Source organism: Pelecanus crispus, chromosome Z, assembly GCF_030463565.1.
Source record: "Pelecanus crispus isolate bPelCri1 chromosome Z, bPelCri1.pri, whole genome shotgun sequence".
Taxonomy (NCBI): Eukaryota; Metazoa; Chordata; class Aves; order Pelecaniformes; family Pelecanidae; genus Pelecanus; species Pelecanus crispus.
The window spans coordinates 816,479-837,112 of record NC_134676.1 but is presented as its reverse complement, the minus strand read 5'-3'; the positions used below and the strand labels follow the sequence as shown (position 1 = coordinate 837,112).

The following is a 20,634-nucleotide window of genomic DNA, read 5'->3' as shown; positions in this document are numbered from 1 at the left end:
GAGTCCCTCAGGGCCGCTCCCCCCGACCGCCCTCCACAGCCCACACCAGACTGTTACCAGAGGACCGAGGGCTCAGGAGCGAGCGGCCGAGCACCCCCTGCTCACCACAAAAAGACCCCGATTTTCTTAATTTTTTTTTTTTTTTTTTGACGCTAAACTCATAGCGGCATCCCTCGTGGGCCACGTTTTGAAGGATTTCTCTGCAAACACGCGTGCTAAATAAAATAGCGCTTTTGAGGGCTTGCTGTCATGCTCGTTTTGAAGGCTGTCTCTGCAAACGTGTGCTAAATACGTCCTTGGACATCTCAGGTTTGCACAGGCTCTGAAGAAGCTGCAGACCCTCTTATAAAAAGAGTTTAAAATATTTCTTTTTTTAAATCTTGGGGGTCTTTCCCAGCGGAGAAGCTCACACGCTACCTCAGATCTTGGTCAGCCTTTGCGGTTAAGCCAAGATCCTCGCCTACAAAAATCCTCGTCCCTCCTTTCCCGCTCCCTGGCGTGATCCCAGCCCGCCTCTGCCCCGGGACATCAACCCACGGCCTCTTCCACCATCCAACCCTTTATTTTGCCTCTAGCCATTCTCCACTCCTCCCATGCCCTGTCAGCCATGTTAGTCCTCTCTCCGTGGACAGTCCTGAAGCTTTCACCAGCCCTGGAGGGGTTCAAAAAATGGGCAGAGGTGGCACTTGGGGCCATGGTTTAGTGGGCATGGGGGTGGTGGGTTGATGGTTGGACTGATGGTCTTAGATTAATGATTCCTAGTTTAATTAAAAAATAATCCAGCCACCAAGCCAGGAAACATGAAATTATGACTCTTCCCTTAATTGGTTTAGGGTGGACTTGGCAGTGTAGGTTAATGGTTGGACTGGATGATCTTACAGATCTTTTCCAACCTAAACGATTCGATGATTCTTTGGGGCTGGAGATCACCCTGTCTGAAAAAGGGCCCCGTCGGTAGCACGGGTGGAAAGAACAGGCTTCTCAAAGCTGAAATTCTGCCTCTGCCAGGGCACAGCGGGAAAACTTCGCAATAGGGCTGCACCTCGCGCGCAGGGACAGGCGCTGTGTTTACGGCGTGCATCATTTATGAGGAGATTTCCTTCGCGTGCTGGGAGGAACAGCGTTTCTCGGCTGGAGGCAGATACCCGCAGACCTGGATTTATGCCCAGCAGCACCTCTGCGTAGCGTTACGGTGCAAGTTGTGCTTCTCTCTCATGGTCAAGAGCCCAGTGCAGTTTGCAGATGCCGGGATTCAAAGGCAGCTAGCAAGTGCAAGTCCCTGGGGTTGATAAAATCCTGAGCTGTCCGTAAACCTCTGCTTCTCTTGGAGCTGGGGGACAGGCGGCTGGCAGCTCGTCGCCCAACAACGGGGGTTTGGGCAGCTCAGCTGCCTGGACAGAGTAGCAGAGAAACCAAAACCCGCCATGGGATGGGCTCATTTCCCGGTCGGCAGGCTCTCCAGCAATCTGTTGTCCAAAGGCAGACCCAGCTCTCGCCACCCAAGGCCCAGCACCACCGCACTTCTCGCCCCTCCAACAAGCGAGGGCTGTTTTGGTCCCGGCTGCTCAGTGGGGAAGGGAGCAAAGAGGAGAAACACCACATTTGGGAGGGATGCTGGGCTCTCTGGGGTTGTTAATGCCACACCACTTGCAAGGAACTTCAAAAGGTCCTTACAAAGGGCGGCCAGATGAGTTTCAACATAGATAAATAGAAAATAATACGTGTAAGGAGATGTAGTCTAAACAAGGCTACACAATAGTGATCCCAAAGCTGCCAGCTCCAGTGCCTTGGAGCCAGTGCTGGCACTCCAGTTTACCAATTACCAATCCAGTTCCCAATCCCGCTGTGTGGAGATACCTTGAGGGAAAATGAAAGTGAGGATGAGGAGAAGTCCAAGTTCTGATTGCACTTTTTTTTTTCTCTTTTGCAAATTTGTTTACCTTTCTAATAAAAATAAAACCAAGTGCTCTTGTATTCCAAGCAGCTGCAGTGCCTTTCCAAGAACAGTTATTAACGATCATGATTTGCAAGGGATGTAAGCTGCGCAGGAATTCGCGATGGAGCCCGGAGGAAACCGCCGCTCCCTCCAGTCCCCATAGCCCTAGCAGCCGGCAAGACCAACAAGCTCCTTCACTTCCCCCAGCATCTGGCCAGTATTGCCCACACGTACAAAGTACTTGTGTTATTACGGAGAACAGAAACATCAAGCTTGGATGCAAAGGACCTGGGAACACTGCTAGCCCAAAGAACACGTGAAGCAGCAAACGTGATTAAATCAGCCCTGATTAAGAACTTACAATCAAAGAGCTTTACTGACAGACAGCCTGGAAACTAGCCTTCTGGAGAGCTGCCAGGAACACCCAGGATCATCATCAGTTTTAAATCACTGGAGACATAATCAAACTCAGCAAATTTTGTAAGAACACAATTAAAAAAAAATAAGACAACATACAAAACCACAACTGAGAGGACACAGAAATAAAACCAAGCTACACTTATCATTTTTCAATCTCTAAAAGTAATTTTTTTTTCTTAATGATCAAAAACCTGAATTGAGCCTCGGTGATAAATCGGGAACTACGCCAATCCTATTTAAGACAGCGAAAGTTTGTTTTGAAGCAGCATTTCAACCCTACTGCATTCCTGTCGACTAGGTTTCAGTGGCTACCTAAGGAATTTCTCCTTATTACTCCACCGGTAGCTTTGCACAGGCTTTTGCTTAATTCCGGGATCTTTCCGGCGCAGGTGGTTTGCCCAGCACCACCTCTGCTCCACGAGCAGATTACGGAACTGCACAGCAGTCTCCGTTCCACTCGACAGCATCTGTCATCCCAGTCACCTTTTAAGCTCCTTATCTGATCTGCCTCTTCCACGAGCACCTCTTAAGTCCTCAGACCTTCCTCTAGTAGCTCCCCTGATACAGAGGCTTTTAACCTTTACAAAGCAGCTCAGCCCTGCCCGTTGTAAGGACAGAAAACTGACTGCCAACAAGTGATGTTTTTCTAGTAGTTGTCTTTTCCCAACCCTTCTCCTCCCTTCCCATCACTTAAGGCACTTGAAGGCAATTTTTTTTTATAAAAAGTCCCTATATGCTCATAAATGCCTAAATATTCTGAATTACAGATGCCTCTTGAGCTCCCCTCCCCGCAAAAAAACCCACTAACAAAGAAGCCCCCCACAAACAAAACCCCAAGGGGTGGCATTACTACTCAGTAGCACGTTCAGCTTTTGGACTGGTGTGATTTTTCCTGTAGCTCACCGTTAGTAAGCTGTCTAGTACGTAGGTTCAGAAGTAAATTGCTAGCATTTTGTTGCAGTCAAGTGTCTTAATTTTTCTCCTCTTCCTCTAGCTTCTCTCTTCTTCCTCTAGTTTCTGTACTTAACACATATGCAACAATACTCTCAACTGCAAGAAATTTACAGTTGCCTATACTTCTGCAGGTATTTAAAAGAATCGTTTTAAGTTCTACATTCAAAGAACAACCCATCAGAAACAGAGTAGGGCAAATGCAAGAGCGAGCTGAGGGACATTACAAGATTTCCTTCTATTGTGGCTACAAAAGGACTGGGAAAATAGGTGAAAAGGGTGAATTCAGAGAGGTGGTTAAGAAAGAAAACCATGCTAGCAATGCTTATTTCTTCGAGCATCTTTCATTCATCCTCACGCAGCCTCGACTCACCTCCCCTGCTTCGGAGGGGCACCCCTCAGGTCACACAGCAATGCCGCAGCAGTCCCCAGCAAACCCCATGACATTAAATCCCCATGTTTAATAGCTCTGGAAATAACCTCACTTCTTCCAGCTGTTATCAGCTGGCGAGGCAGGCGTTAGCTCTGCTTACAAACCTGGCCTCACCTTGGGCAGCCACAGCTACAAGCGGCAAAAGTCACGGCCTGCTCCCCCTGGAGCTGCTGCCTTGGCAACCAATTATTCAGCACCACGCTTCTCATTTGTTCTCGCCAGGATGTTTCAACTGGGTAGCTGAGGTGGTCTCTCCAAATGATAAAAATCCTTGCCTTGAAGTTAATTAATGGGGATTTAGTTTAAACAGAAAAAAAAGCTGGTTCCGTTTTTCTGGAGTACATGCTTACTGCACTTGAAAATTCACTTTTCCTGTGCTTTTGCCCACATAGATATTGCCTATGCCAGGCCAGACTATATTAAGCAAGTAAGCTACAAAGGCTAAGGGAAAGGAAAGGAACAGACATTACAGGTCAAGAACTACTGTCCTGCACACCAACTTATGTTGCCATAATTTATTGGTTGCCGATTTAGACCAGTTTATACAAGTAACATGCAAGATGAAGAAAACCAGTCATTGATTACAAAAATATGGGTATCGCACAGCTCAACAATTCTGCGAATGGCAAATCCAGATCAAGGCTCAGTACAGGTAGCAAACGATGCATGTACCAATTTTTTTTCTCTCTAGTAAAAGGAATTGCTTTACTTATGACTAAAAGGCATACAGATGACCCAACACATTAAATATTCAATTAATCCTATTTGATAACTTGATTACAGCCAGAGAACCTGCTCAGATGCAGTAGCACACACAGAGAACACGGAGCCAGCTAGGAAACATGGAACTGCTCTGCTATGAGAACACACTTCAGCACGAACTGGGAAAGCCCTGCTTGAACTACAATTCATCAAGAGAGGACAGCGATTCAGTCAGCATACAGTGCTGAAATCTAATTGTATTTCAAAGTTACCAGTTTCTTTGGGTCTTCAACCAGTTGTTTCTGGTTTGAAACAGACGGCAGAATCTTAATTTGGAAGGCACCACCAACACCCCAGTGCCCACGAGCCAACAGAGAGCGCTCCGCCGACACGTCCCCTCCTGCTGTAATTCAGCATAGCTCGGGTGTGCACGGACCACTACAGCGCTTCACCCACAGCTACCAGGGAAGAGCAGCAAAGCCCACCTCGCCACCAGCCTCATCATTCCTAACCCATAAATAACTGGGGGGGCGGGGAAGCAACCCATGTCTCTTGCAGTGGAATTTTGTGCTCAATATTACATACCTTGCCAGTGAATAAACTCAAACAGAACTTCCATTAAAAACTGTAGGAGCTAAAAAAGTGCAGTGCTTAATATAATTAATCCCATTTTTACACTTTGTTGAGCTCTTTACATGATGTCTCTTCATACCATTCTCAGAGGTCAGTATTTGGCAATTTAAAGAGCTTGAACTCCTGATTTCTCCAACAAGAAACCACAAAACAGATTAAAATTAAAGCAAATTTAACAACAACAACAAAAAATCAAATGCCCAGCATATTTTCTTTTAAGTCACAGAAATTAAAAGCAGACGTGTATCTTGTCTTTTAAAAGAGAGCTTATCAGGATCTTTGTTTTATGTTGACTTGAGAGCATAAATGCACCTAAATGTTTTTTCTAAGGCTTCTTCCAGTTAATTAGAGTAATTTTGCTTTAAAAAAGGGTTTTGTTTATTTTCCTTTTCACACTGTAAATTAGTATTTGTATTAGCAACAGGTTGTGGTAAGTCTTGTTCTCACACAGGCTGTAGTATAGCAGCGTGCATCGTTCTTTTCCAAGCATCAGTTGCTCAATTTTCTAGGAGTTTATCACAAGGATGGCTAAGGTTTGCAGCGCTGGACAAAGCGTGGATAGAGACAGACATCTCGGATGTGGTGCCTATTCAGAATCCAGGTTAGGAATCGTTCTAATCCCAAACCATATCCACCATGAGGGCATGTACCATATTTTCTCTGTGAAATTAAAATCAGAGAGTAGATACTAAACATTTTCTTGTTACTTAGAATTGCAGTAATACCACCAGGAAACCAAAACAAACCAAACCAAAAACCAAAACAACCCACCCAAACAAACCCTTCCAAGATTATTTTCTGAATGAGGAGGAAAATGGACTATGCTCTTTTCAGGCAAGATATATGTGCTTACTTGTCCCGAGTTTCCTGGGGCAGCGTAAGGACTAGAAGAGGAAAGTGAAAGTCTTAATGATTCTTTTTCAATCCCCTCCTTTTCTCCTCCCCTTACACTAGCTAGAGCTTAGCCATTCAAGTTGGTAAAGACCAACCTCTCTTTATCTAACAGCAAGGGCTTCACCAACACTGCAGAAGACGTTATGAGAGGAACACCCCTGCACAGAGCAGTCTAATGACGGTGATCCGGTAAGGGCAGCATGCAACTGCAGCAAGCAGCAGCAATTTTAACAGAATGGAAACTGTTACCCACTGCATTTTGCCAATGGTTCAGTGACTATCTACTTTGGGCCACCAAAAATATGTTTCCAATTTAGACTGCATCATTTTAAGACCAGTTTAAAAAAAAAAAAATCAAATATCATATCTGACAAGCAAGACATCTAATCTGTTTTACAAACCTGATCAGTATACCAGTAGTACGGCGTGGGATCAATGCCCTCTCTTTTATAGCCTTCGAGTAGCTCCTCGCTGTCCCAGATACGCATAGAGCCTCCAACAATTTCACCAACGTTAGGCATCAACACATCAACCTACAACACACAACATGAGATCAAACTATTACAATTAAGCTGTCTGCAGGAGGGGGAGGAAAAATAGCCTAAACTTAAAACAGTATTTCCATAACACATTTCACCACGTAATTTTAATTCCCCATCACAGGAAGGCAGGCAATTCCTTCCAGACCCAATTTATAGATGGAATAAACTAACTGACTAGGTGCTCTAACTTAATCTCTAATACTCTTACCACGCTGAACTGTAAAAAACCAAACAAAAAACACACACAAACCACCACAGAACCACCACCCAGCAGCACTCCTAGCGACCACCACTCCTCTGGCTGCCAGACAGCTAGCGTTTAGCCAGTGCAGCCTCCAAGAAGCCAGAGAAGTACTGTCATTAGACTAGCGCTTACCCGAGGTCAGTGAAGAGCATGCTCAATATAATCTACCGACATTTCATTAGCACTTCGGAGTTGCTTCATTTATTTCTACAAGATCAACAAACCACGCCAAAAGACACCCCAAAAAAGCCTGGTAAGAATTCTCCAAGATTTTCCTGGAGTACTTAATTCATTTTATGCTCACTCACGCTGACATTCCCCACTCTATTTAGAAGCCTGCGACACAACATGAAATACCAACTTACAGATTCAGTAAGTCGGGAATCATCATGACAGCGCTGCATATAGAAAGACTTTATCTCTGCAGGAAATCGGCACAACAAGATTGGCTCGTTAATGGTGTCCGTCATCAATCTCTCAGGAGCTTCAGGAATATCCTAAGGTTAAAGAAGGCTTTATTAATATTTAAAACCAAAACCCCTCCAATACCTTGAGTACCACATGCATCAGGCATGAAACAGACAGTTTCAGACCACACGTATCCACACATTCGTCCTAATGTACCTAAATTTTTAAAACAAACTTATCTTAGAAGAAGTTATATTTATATATAAAAACATATGGTGGGGGGATATCTGTTTTATTAAAATCCAAGCCTTCCCAATGTTTCAGACAGAAAACTGAGGAAAACCTGAAATGCAGACTTTGCAAACATCTAGTAAACACAGAAGAGCCTGATCTGCTTCCTCCCCAATACCGTTTTCCACAAACCTTAAGACTAAGAAGTTTAAGTGTTTCCTTGTTACGTATATGGCCTGTTTTTTAAAAACCTCAACTGATCAATTACATAGACGAGGTTATTTGGTTTTTATCGAAGGTTTCTGGCTGAAATTTGATAAACTGTAAAAAACACCTAGCAGAAGTTTCATTTTGATCAGTTCAGCACTTTTATTGCTTAAAAACTGGGGAGAAGTGAAGGATGACACCACAGTTACGTTGGCAGACAGGGAACATCAGGGACAATGTCATCATGGCTTACTGAATGAACACATTTTGTTTAGTCGGAAAACTCTATCACCAAAAGGTTTAATTTGAACTTTTATTCAGCCAATGGTATCACATTTTTCTTAGATTCTGAGACAGTCAGAAGATCTGATTTTTTTCTCTAATAGTAAAAACCAGCCACACCTGTTACATGTTTTAACCCAACTGAACACTGCTACAGCACTGACTGCTGCGGAAGGGGGGCAGAAAGGAGCCTACTATAGCACGCACAGCAAGGGAAGCGCAAGCAACATGGGCCTTGTGCAAGGGCAGCTCACAAAGCAAGTGTCAGCCTGCAATGGGGGAGAGGAGGCAAGAATCCTTATTTCCCTCTGGAACTTTAAGTTCAGGGCAGTTTGAAGGCCTCTCCCTCCCTTCAACTCTATCATCTTTGATACAGGTGGGAAAAACAGTAACAGCAAAACCCACAACACATCTGGTTTTGAGCTGCCAAGGTTCCCTCAGAATACACCGTGTAGACTTTGAAGTTAAACAATTGTATGCTCTCCTCCTAAAAATCTCACTTCTCTTAAATCCTTCGATGACTATGGCTACACCAAGTCTCTTGAGCTCCTTCAGATAATTTTGTCTTACATGTTGGAGAAGAGTGAGACAGGAACAACTGATGGACAGACGACAACACAGATTTTGGTTCCAATGTTCAAAGACATTATGGGAAAACCCAACCCATGCTTGCACTCCCCAACACGTCACTACACCTCCTAGCACAGTTCAGACAAAAATCCAGGCCTCACTAAAGTTTACAGCAAAACTCCCTTTAACTTAAACGAGACTAGAATTTCAGTCCTTATCGGTATCATTCCAAACAAAACACAAGAGATTCACACAGCAACAGTAAGCCCAAGAGCATCATGGTCAAAACACGCTATTCTTCAAGGGGCTTATACACCCTTAGCGCAGGGCTGTGGGATTTTGTTTGGTTTATTCCCAAAGAGCCTCACAAAGACTTACTTCCCCAAACTCATAGTACGTGCCATCTTCCTTCTTCACATCATGTTCCTTTAACCACTCAATGGCTTCAGTATAGTTCATGCGCCGGAAAGGACGTTTAGGGGGCTGGAAGCCCTGTAAGTAAGAGTAGATAAAGACAGTTTTAAGAGTACCATTTTTAAAGAATACTACTATTCTAGTCGATCATCAGCAAGTCCACTTCCAGACTCAAGGCATACACATTACTCTTTCCAGCTCACACATCAACAAATTACTTAAAAAAAAAAAAAAAAAAAAAATCAAGCTCAGCACCGAGAAGCTAGAACCAAACACAACCATCTTCCAAGCCCAGTAAGGCTCACAGAACAGATGGCGAAGAAGATGGCAGGAGAGAAGTATTTTCAAAGCTGCTTCCTTTTCCGTATGAATTCACTGCACATGTAGGCGTTTCAAACTGAGCCGTTAGCAGAGGTTCCATGTGCAAGGCCACAAAAGAACATTTTTGCTTCCCTGTGCACAGAACAGCTCCAGCACCCACCTCTGTGAGGCAGGTTGTGCTTCTGCTATTTCCTACCTCCTGCCCCCTGTCGCAGCCCAAATTTAAAACCAAACCTCCCAGTGTTTATCAGGAAAATCGGTCAAAATAACAGGGATGACTGAGCTCGTATGCGCTCTGAGAGCAAAGCTAGTGATAGAGATAAAGTTAGCAGTCTCTTAAAGCCATCTTCTTTGCAAAGGTAACAGAAGACAAAGGGTCTCTAACAAATGAAAACAGCTTTACAGAGCTCAACATTCCAGGGTAGGAAGTAAAACACCAGTTGTTTCATTGCTCCCTTGTGCTCAATCTGCAAGTACCAGCCGATCAATATTACGAGCTCTGGGATAGAGGTTTTTATTCCACTGGTACAGTACACATTGCAATAAATCCCAGCACATTGCTGGCTCCTGGAACTTGCTAGCAGGGAACTTCTTTCCCCACAGTCCCCCGCTTCAGGAATAGTCATTACCAAGCTTGCAGCATTTTCATGCCTTTGACGTTATTTAATATTTTTCTTATTAATAAGAAGCAGGCAGAGTTCATCACCATGCCCTGCCTTCCCCAGATGAACACGCTGATCAGGAAAGCCTAAAGATCATATTTTCTTGGCTATTCATGACTGTTCCACATTGCTGCCTACCGGGTTTAGGTCATACAGTAAGCTTGATGCAGGTGACTTCAAGATTCTGTCTACTACATCACAAACCAAGCTCTCCAGACGGTCCAATAAATCTTCAAAAGTTATGAAAGGACATTCAGCTTCAATGTGAGTATACCTGAAACACGAAGTCACACCATTACAAAACCACACGCAAGCAACAAATCTTTAGCTATGAAAAAAAGTCTAATGAGAAAAAAAAACCCCAACCCAAGAACACACACTTTTGTCCCCTTTTTTGGTTCTCCCACTTCTACACTGTAAAGGAAATAAAGCCATAAAAAAAAGCAAGGAAGACAACAGTATGAACTGTATTTTCTAAAAAGACGAAGCTTCCTAAAAATGCATCAGCTTTGTTTCACCCAGATCCTCCTTTGCTAAATGTCAATGTATTATGACCAGCTGGGCATTCACTGAGACAAGGCACTACCCCCAAATATACTTTTGATCAGTCCTTCTGCATTAGCATTATGCCGTCTGCTCGCTGTACGTTACGTCACCCAACTGTCTGCTACTCCCCTGCTTTATAAATTCACTTATATATAAGTAACAAAGGCGTAGACTCTCTCCATACTCTGCCAAGTGTCTGCGGGTCCTGGATTGCTCAGCTCTGTATGACTGAGCAACACAGAAAACATCTCCTAGCGCTGGAATGCAGGTCTCCAGATAGAGCTGGGACGATTGTGTTAAGTATGCCTCTTCACCAAAATAATCCAGTTTGAATAGGGTTGAGCCTCCTTCCACCTGTGTCTGGACTAAAGTCGGTGGTGTGACCTGTAAAGAACGTGACTGTCATTAGCTGAGTGAAGAATTAAGGACAATGATGACAACACGTAAGAGCAGTGATGTAAGGCACACTCTCCCAGAACACCATCAACAGAGCTTTGGTATGCATGCATACGAGTACTTCAGTCTAATACCCTTCAGCACCCTAAAGAGAGGTACGCAGGCTGTTTGTGAATCACCCCGTAACACATGCCTCAGAAGTGTCTACACACCTTTGAGATCTATGTCTGTGAAAGCAATCAAATAATAGTAGTTTCCTAACAAACAGTTGTTCTTTTGCCTCTTTCACGTCAATTAGAAAGTCTACACAGTTTTTCCAGGAAAAAGATAGCCCTGAGGTCAGGACATGAAAGCAGTCGTTTGCTGACAAAGGAAAATATACTTACTTCATAATATCCATTGGCAAAGAAATGATCCCTGAAGGCCTGTACCACCATGGAGCGCACCTTGAAGATTTTGGACATATTCTCGCCTCGAATCATCATATGCCTGTTGTTAAGTTGCACATCAACCTCCGAATCCTCATTGAGTAGGTTGTCAGCCCCTCCTGCTGGGGCCAGACCAATAAGCTCCCAGTAATCACAGTTCAGCTCGTGGCCTCCTGGAGCCTGCCAATTTGAAGAGAAACAAAAATTTCACCAGTCCACTTTTTGCCCCTTGGATGTCACCATCTGGCATCATGGCAGAGATGTTAATCCAGTTTAAACAAAATTACTGCAGTATTTTCAAAGTGACTGCTTTGTAACTCAGTCATACCATGCTTGGAAGTGCCATTTGTAACCCACCATGAGTCTCTCAGAATGGGATTGAGTACTACAGGCAGATAATGAGCAGCTTCCAGATACATTCAGTTTAAGTATATCTGGGTTTATTCAGCTAGAAGAACAGAAAGCTAAGCAGGGGGAAACTACTTGCTATCTTCAACTATTTAATGGGTGGTTATAGAGGAGATGGAGCCAGACTCTCTTGGATGTGTCCAACAAAAGGACAAACGTCTCAAGGTGCAGCAAGGGAGATTTCAGTTGGCAATAAAGAAAAAAATTCTTCACAGGGTGGTGAAATGCTGGAGCACAGACCAAGCCAGACTGCAGTCTCCATCCTTGGAGACATTCAGAACACATCTGAACAAGACCCTTGGCAGCCTGACCTCACATTAGATCTTTTTCAAGAAGAGGGTGGACCAGATGACCTTCAGACGTTCCTCCTAACCAAAACCATTCTGTGGTAACTTACACTGTGTACTAGTTTTGGCTGGGATAGAGTTAGTTTTCTTCATAGTAGTTTGTATGGTGCTACAACACAACACGCTGGCACAAAGAACCTTTCTGTCTGCCTTAAGAACACTACACACACACTGAGTGAAGAGCCCTCCCATCTATCTGCAACCTGATCTAGTTGAAGATGGGCCTGCTCACTGCAGGGAGGTTGGACTAGATGACCTTTAAAGGTCCCTTCCAACTCAAACTATTCTATGATTCTATTAGGAGAAAATGCAGACCCAAGACTGAAGCATGACATTCAAGGTATTTTGTTCTTTTTACTACCTGAGCCACATTCTCCTACCGGATGGCAAACTTCAAAAAAGTTGAAAAAAGTTGCTTAGATCATGACAGGGGAAGAACTAGCTCACTATGGCTACTTTTGAGCTTGTCTGTCAGAGACACCCGAGCAATCTCCCTACACCAGGCAGCATCTCACCACAATGTGCAAATCGCAAGTTTCATGCTGGCTCATCTCCCCTGTCCTGTTTGCTGCCACGCAGCAAGCAGCGTTCCCTGCGCCAGGGCTCAGCCCTCTCCGGCTGCCCAGGCTATGGAACAGGCCTCTCATTTCTGGGCTCACCAGCTCCCCCGCGTGGGTCACAGTAGGCTTCTGTCCCCTAAAAGGTTGGTTTTTTCATTCACAGTATTTTCAGGGTATAAATGCAGATTTTCAAAGCCTAATCAACAGATTTTTACAAATCTGATGGTTTTGTTCACTAAAAGCATTGTATTATTCTGACGAGACATGAAAACATGAAGTGTTTTCAACGTCCAAAAAAAATTACGAGCAGTAACATACCACGAGTTACTTATGATTACCAAACTTCATAAAGTTGTTTAAACAAGTGATCCCTGTTTGGTTGCACTTATTTTCAGAAGTCCCAGTAGTGTAAGCTATGACAGAAAGGAAATCTTGCTAACTTCTGATCGGCAAACACAGCAGGGAGTGGATTCCCATTTAACTGAGCTTGGCTCTCTAACCTTAGGTCGATCTCTTGGGGATAGGACCAGAGCGGCAGGGACAACTAGAACAATTAATCCTATCCAAATTTCATTTGCAAAACATGCCAGTAATGGCCGACAGTACATGGCTTACAAGAAAATTTAATTATCTACAAAGCACCACAAAAGGTTAACACTTTGACCTTATTTTACACACTACAGGCAGCCACAGCAAGGGACTACTTCGCTCAAATATTGTCTAATACATCTTGGAAACATTGTTTGAAGGAATATAACACTCCAAAGTGTGATTCCCGCCCCCCCCATGTTTCTTCTCCCTGTTATCTTACTAGAGTTAGTACACTTACTCAAAAGACCAGACAAGAGACTATAGATTGCCAATCCACACAAAAGAACAACTCTTACTGCAAGAGCGGATGACAATTTTGAATATATATCTAAAAGAAGAGGTAAGCTTACAGGCTAGCAAGATTAAACATACACCTGTCCTCTAAATCTCAACATTACTGCTTTGCTTTTTCCTTCAGAAAAAAAGACGGTTACTATAAGCAGCTATCAAGAGCTCATGTCTTAAAAGGACGACTTAAGATTTAATAGAACAAGCGCAGCCTGAGCTTGCTTGCTGTTTCTGCTTTACAAGTTAAGCTTTGCAACACAGACACAACTTGCTTCTCTCCTGCCTTCAGTCTGCATCCTTTTTATGGGCCATCCTTCATGCACAGCTGTTTAACATGGCTTTAGCCCTAACTCCAGATACAAACAATCTTCCAAAACAGTAACAGTTTGCAGATCTAGACTGGAATGAGAAAGGCACAAGGCATAAACAGCATCATATTTTGAGACCTAAAATCACACCTGCCCAATCCATAAGTCTGGGACCACCATCATAAACAAAGTTTTACAAAACAAGTTATAGTAAAGTGCCTAGTTCATACACCTGCCAAGTGTTGGAGGACAAAGACAACATGGTGAAGAGCCTACAAACCCATCCCAGTAAAAGCAGAGAACTAACCCCAAATTCTTAGCCTCAGAAATAAAAACTGAATAAGCCTCTTGTTAGGGAAAATAAAGCTATGTTGTTTATTTAACATAATATTCCACTATTATATTCTAGGAAACATCTATGGGACCTATCAGTAGCAAACTGCTTCAGGCAGAAGTAGAACAGTCACATAGGTCACCTGTCGCACACTGAATTGTGGGTGACAGCTTTGGGATGTTTTTTTTCTCTAAACCAAATCCCACCAAAAACACCTAATAATTATTTCCACCTCTGCTTCTACTTCCATCAGGAAAATGATAAACTGTTGTGCTGGTTTTGGCTGGAGTAGAATTAATTTTCTTCACAGCAGCAAGTACGGGGCTAAGGCCTTTTCTGCTGCTCACCCCACCCCAGCAGCGAGCAGGCTGAGGGGCACAAGAAGCTGGGAGGGGACACAGCCGGGACAGCTGAGCCCAACCTACCCAAGGGATATTCCATACCATATGGCATCGTGCTCAGCATATAGAGCTGGGGGAAGAAGGAGGGGGAGGACATTCGGAGTGATGGCGTTTGTCTTCCCAAGGCACCGTTACGTGCAATGGAGCCCTGCTGTCCTGGAGATGGCTGAGCACCCGCCTGCCCATGGGAAGCAGTGAATGAATTCCTTGGTTTGCTTTGCTTGTGTGCGTGGCTTTTGCTTTGCCTATTAAACTGTCTTTATCTCAACCCACGAGTTTTCTCACTTTCAACCTTCTGATTCTCTCCCCCATCCCACCGGCAGAAGTGAGGGAGTGGCTGCGTGGAGCTTAGTTGCCAGCTGGGGTTAAACCACAGCAACTGTTAAAGAGGAGGAGAACCCAAACACGCTAACTCCCGTACCTGCTTGCCTTCAGGAACAAGGTTCAGCATGCCATACACTGCAACACTGCTCTCCGTAGAGAGAATTAGCCCGTTGTAACACTGACACTACAGAGAGGAAAAGAGACAAAGGCATAGTTAAGGCAATTTTTTATCTTTAGTTTTCCTACGACATCTATTTGAGTCACTGACAAGATTAACGCACAGTCACTTCTAAATAGTTCTCACATTGACAATAAAACTCCAGTGGTAAGAGATACAATTTAACAATAATACAACTTCATCAGTAGGTTTAGGAGAACTTCCAATTGTCTATATAAAAAAAAAGACGTATGAGCACTTCACTTATTTAATGACAGAACAGAATGAAATCATCACAACTCACCAGTTCATCTGAAAGGACACACTGAAGAAAACCTGTGCCATCTCTCAAAACAATGAACATCAAATTTTTTCCTAGTTAAAAAGAAAAAAAAAAAAAAAAAAGAGAGCCTTAGCTTTATTCACCGATCCATTTGAACAGACCCACTCCCAAGACACATTAATCACTGATGTGCAGATTATTACAGAAAGACTGTGATCACATTTTTCTATTTTTAAAACCAAAGATGCTCCATGTAAGCACTGAATCATTAGCAGTTACAGAAGCCTTTCACAGAGCTGTATTTTGTATAACGAGTTAAAATAAGTTTCAACAGGCATCAAGACCAAAGCCTGCTCCAGACTCAACAGGGATTGCACCGCCACGCCATGACTTCAAATGTCCCTCTGGTCCCAAGGGACTACAAGTCTGTTTGCAGAAATGCTGAATGCACAGGCCCAAGGCACGCCTAACACAGATAAAGCAACATCACCCTGGTCACTCACCTCTTCACAAAAATAATTACAAAAATAACTTGCTAGAAAGTGCTCATGATACCCAGATCCACAACCACTTAGTCAAGCCCTTCAGTGATCATTTGAACAAATACCTGTGGAGTCGGAACCACCTCCACCATACACTTCCATGCCCCGACCAACGCCACCTTGCTAATCAGAATACCAATCATTTTGATAGCAAGTATTACTTGCCAAACTTATTTTAAAAGAAGTTATGCTACTTTACATCACTTTAAAATTCCAATTTGCCTGTTTCACTATGAGCAGATGCTAGTTAACTCCTCAGTTTGTGTGATTAGTTCAACACAAAACAAATCTTTTGAGGAAATTCTGCAGGACTGGCCTCCAAACTGAAAATCCCACAAGATTTCAACTAAGAAATGTCTATATGCTCATACATCATGCAGAATTTTCAGTGTTGTAGCAACCACTGTGATAAACCAAAGAGGACACCTGACAGTTTAAAAATTTAAGAATAGGAGCTGTCTGATTGATTTTAAGTGTCCAAATTTTGAAGGGTACTGAATTTGTGCCATCTCTCGCACAGGTTCAGTAACTTCTAAATGTTTGTGGTTTACCTTGCCTCCGTAATCTGTGAATCCAGCCAAAAATCTTCACTCTCTGACCTCTGTAAGCCTCCAGAGCATCAATCTTTACCTGTAAAGTAGGGAATAAAAGCAATCAAACAGAGAAATCATTCACCATTTAGATGGCATTTGCCACATAATGACTTAGAGTACAAGTGTATGAGACATCTCCCTCCCCAAAATGGCTCCTCCCAGCAGCACTGGAAGCGAAGTTCCAGCCAGGGTATAAGCACAGCTGTCAATACTGAACAGCTGTTTAGTCAGGAAAGAGTATTTTAGCCAGGACAGGCAGCATGTTCGGACAGCATTCCCAGGCTTCATATTGCGTCCTTTCTATTTAGCAGGCTTACTTTGCCACATAGAAACTAAGGACTGTAACAGCTTTTAAAGCTCACTTTGCATTTCACCAAAAGGGGAAGTGCAAACACCTAACAGCTCACACCTTAAGACTAGAGTACTTGGGTACTACTGGAAATCCAAGCTGCATTAAATCACTGCAAGACTTGGACAGGACACCATTTCCTGGCACTCTGGATTAATTTCTACAGACATTCGATAGATGAGTTCCGTTCAGTTAGCAGTCGAAGCAGCAGAGGACCTGGATCTGACACAGGTACCTCTAGACACGTAGCTGAGGTACTGACACTGCTGCAGACAGAACAGCTAACCCCGCAGGTGCCTTCCGAACGGATCACACCTCAGGCAGTCAGGAAGCACTACAGCGCACCAGCATAGAAGAGACTGCGATTTCAGCACAGCCGGGCCCGGCTGCCCCTTTCCCAAAGAGCAGCCATGAAAGCGCAGGGCTCCAATCAAAACCATTTTCTACACATGTATGTAGAAAGCCCTTCTACACAGGGTGTATACAAAAACCCATCACGGAGCAGCATGCGTAATACCTGCTTACTCAGCTAGGGACTGCACCAAAGCCAGCAGGACTCTACAAATAGCCAATGGGTGACTTAAATTACATCCTCTAACCAGCACTGTTCCTCCACTCTCCACCACTACAATAATCAAACAAAGCAAACCTAATGAACTTTTTCAAACAGAAATATGGTCTCCACCAGTAGACGAACACAGACACAGAGAAGCCTGACATGTGAACTAAGAAAGTTTAGATATCCATCAAGTGCATGAGAAAGCAAAAGTCTATATACTAGAGGACACAAATAAGCAGAAAACAAAGTTACATTTATGGACAGCAAGAAGACAGTGGCCTCCAACAGCTTCCAGAGCCACAGAGCAGAGACAGACTCAACCTTTGTGCAGACAAGACGCTCTAACACAGGCCACATATCAAGCCCACTGGATCGTACTCACACATTTTGGCTCTGGAAGACTAGGATCATTCTTGATGATAACCTTCTTAGCTTCCTCCAGGTTCTTCTCTCTCCTCAAGAGATCTTCTGCCTGGTTTGGGGTGGGGGGGGTGGGGAAGTGTTAAATAGCTGTAACCAGGCTTTGGAAGATTACAATCACTGGAGACTATAATGTACGCTTACAAACACATATGTCATAAAAAGCCTTGATGTTACCCTGCTGAGACCTAAACCTGCCCTAATTCAAGACCAGGATGAGAAACAATGCACAGATGCGTTTTACATTTTTTCCAGAAAGTCTAAAGGCAAGAGATTGTGATTATTCAGACCTCACCCAGTTTCAGCCATGGGCTTGTCCTAATCTAAAGAAAGACAAGTTGTAAATAACGTATGTGTAGAACAATGACACAGATGAAGAATAAACTGGAGCTTTTTGGGAGGGATGGGAATGACAGCAATGCTGTTCAATGTTTTTGGAGAAGAAAGGTGGTATACTTCCTCCAACTTGGCATCATCTGTAACCTACCTCCTTCTTCTCCTTGGCATCATTCTTCATTTGTTCCCTGTGCCACAGTTTTTTGACATTTTTCATCTGTGACTTTGAAATAACGGCCCATCTCTAAATCAATCCAAGGAGAGAGCAGAAGAGAAAAGATTACATTTGTGTCCCTTTACACAAAGAAGCATTAAAGTAATTTCTACTGGGAAGCTCCAATGTTACAGCACCTCATTTTCTTTTTGTGAATCCACATAAATAGTAGGAAACGGTTCCTTTCCTGCTGTCATCAAAGCCTAAAAGGGCAGAAAACAGCAGAATCAATAGCACTGCGAGTGAACTCAAGTCACCCTTAAAGAGACTGAGCAGACATCCTGCTTCAGATCCTTCTGGTCAGAGTCGCAAAAACTGGTATAAAACTCACATTTAGAAATGCAAGGCCAATCACTTGGCCTAAAGCACAGTTCACACTCTTCAAAGCAAACAGCAGGCGTTTTCCACAGTTACCTTTAAAACGGTCTTGAATGGCTTCTTTTGTGTCCCATCACCAGTGGAATCGTTGCCTTCTCGTTCAGAAACATACAGCTCTTCTGTAATACGTGACAAATACAGGCAATTACTCAAAAAAAAAAAATTATCAGCTATGGAAATGTTCAGGAAGAAACTAGACACACACACAACGATAAAAAGTTTTCATGGTTATCAGCGGCAATAAACCTTCAAAACCAACCAGCTGGTCACACAGGGTAACGATTATTTTTCTCATTCTAAAAATCAACCCATGCCATATGTTATGCTAAAATCTTACAGACTCCCAAGATACTGAACTCCTGAAAGTCACTGACTGCAGATCAGGAACCAAAGAGGGAGCAGCCACGTACAGAAATAACTGTTTCTAAGCAAGCAGGGAGACAGTTGAGCAAAGCCAGGGTTCAGGACAAGGTTTAGCTCGCTCGTAGCCAAGAGATGAATCACACGGTAAAGGTACAAGCACGCTTCCTCCTTTTTGCCCGGGCCGGGGCCGAAGGTAACGCCCGAGCCCGCGGTCCCTGCGCCCCGGGACCCCCCAGCCCCCCCGCCGTTCCCCGCCCGGGTACCCCGGCCCGCTGGCGCACCGCTCAAACGCCAGCCCCTTCCCTCCGGCGGACGCGCTTCGCTTCAGCTCCCAGGGACCGGACCGGGCCCGGCCATGGCGGCGGCCCCCTCCCCCGCGGCGCTCCCGTGCCGCGCTCCAGCCGCCCCGTGCCGCGCCGAGGCCGGCCATGCCCCGGGGCTGCCAGGGCGCGTCCCCGCCCCTCCCGCCGCTCCTCTCCTTGCCGCCCTGAAGCCGGCGCCCCCGGGACGAGCACGCTCCCCTCCCTCCAGCCGGCACCGGCGGCCGCCCGCCGCTGCCGCCATCTTCTGCCTGCGGCGGGGGGGCGCGGCCGGGGCCAGCCCCACCGCGCCGCGCCGCGCCTCGCCGCGCCGCGCCTCGCCTCGCCTCGCCTCGCCGCCCCGCCGGGGCGGGGCAGGCCCAGGGCAGGGCAGGCCCAGGGCCCCGCAGCGGCCGCCGCCGCCCCCAGGCCTCACCCATGGCGACCGCCGCCGTCCTCTCCAGCACCTCTCCCGCCACGGCCGCTGCCCGCACTGCCGCACCCCTCCGCCGGAAGTGCCGTCACCGCGCTTCCGCCGCCCTGAGCCAACCCGCCGCCGCCTTGCATCAGCCGCCCCGCCCCTGCCGGGCCCCGAGCGGGGCCCCGCCCCCCGCGCGTCGTCAGGCGGGAGCTCGCGCCTACGTGACGGGAACGCTGACGCAGTGATCACAGAAATCATCGAATCGTTTCGGTTGGAAAAGCCCTTTAAGCTCACCCAGTCCAACCATTAACCTACACTGCCAAGTCCACACTAAACCAGTCAAGGGCAGAGTAGCAATTCCATGTTTCCTGCCTTGGGGGCTGGACTATTTTTAATCAAAGTGGAAGCGGGAATCCCTGAGGTTGGAAAGGAGCTCTCAGATCCTCAGCCCAACCATCGACCCAACACCCCCATGCCCACTGAACCATGTCCCCAAGTGCCACCTCTGCCCGTTTTTTGAACCCCTCCAGGGATGGGGACTCTCCCCCCCCCCTCTGGGCAGCCTCTTCCAATGCCTGACCGCCCTTTCCATGAAGAAATTTTTCCTCATACCCAATCCAAACCTCCCCTGGCGCAGCTTGAGCCCATAATTGAGCCCATAATGATTGCACCATGCGTGGTGGGAGGCGCAGGGGCCTGGGTACGAGCCCGCGGCGGGCGCGGCCGCTCACGCCGTGGTTAATCCCATTGTCTGTTCTGCCGGAAAATCCCGGCTCACGGCGCGGATCGCACCCGCGATCCCCCGGGACACGGCCGCTGGCCTGCTGGCTGGTCCCAGCAACGGGGGCCTCCACTTCGCAGGCCAACCGGTCCCAAAGTGTCGTGGGCGCCGTCGCGGCCCCCGCTCCTTCCCGCCTGCCTCTGGGGCGCGCGGGCCCG

The 20,634-nt window shown here is 45.6% G+C and overlaps 1 protein-coding gene across 3 annotated transcripts; it reads right to left on the bottom strand.

Annotated features, from left to right (window-relative positions):
• Positions 1–4,240: 4,240 nt before the first annotated feature.
• On the bottom strand, positions 4,241–19,743 carry NARS1 (asparaginyl-tRNA synthetase 1). 3 transcript variants are annotated; one of them, XM_075726100.1, is made up of 15 exons: positions 19,711–19,743; positions 18,649–18,731; positions 18,372–18,437; positions 18,172–18,264; positions 17,647–17,736; positions 16,315–16,393; positions 15,243–15,313; positions 14,879–14,965; positions 11,179–11,400; positions 10,581–10,780; positions 9,989–10,124; positions 8,832–8,945; positions 7,121–7,252; positions 6,371–6,502; positions 4,241–5,735 (listed from the first exon to the last, which is right to left on the bottom strand). In XM_075726100.1, the coding sequence occupies exons 1-15, from the start codon at positions 19,712–19,714 to the stop codon at positions 5,604–5,606; spliced, it is 1,641 nt and encodes a 546-aa protein (XP_075582215.1). In that variant the 5' UTR covers positions 19,715–19,743; the 3' UTR covers positions 4,241–5,603. The 3 variants fall into 3 exon arrangements, with proteins under 3 accessions (XP_075582215.1, XP_075582217.1, XP_075582216.1); XM_075726102.1 differs by lacking the exon at positions 19,711–19,743 and adding an exon at positions 19,257–19,272; XM_075726101.1 differs by lacking the exons at positions 18,172–18,264; positions 18,372–18,437; positions 18,649–18,731; positions 19,711–19,743 and having other exon boundaries at positions 17,649–17,711.
• Positions 19,744–20,634: the final 891 nt, after the last annotated feature.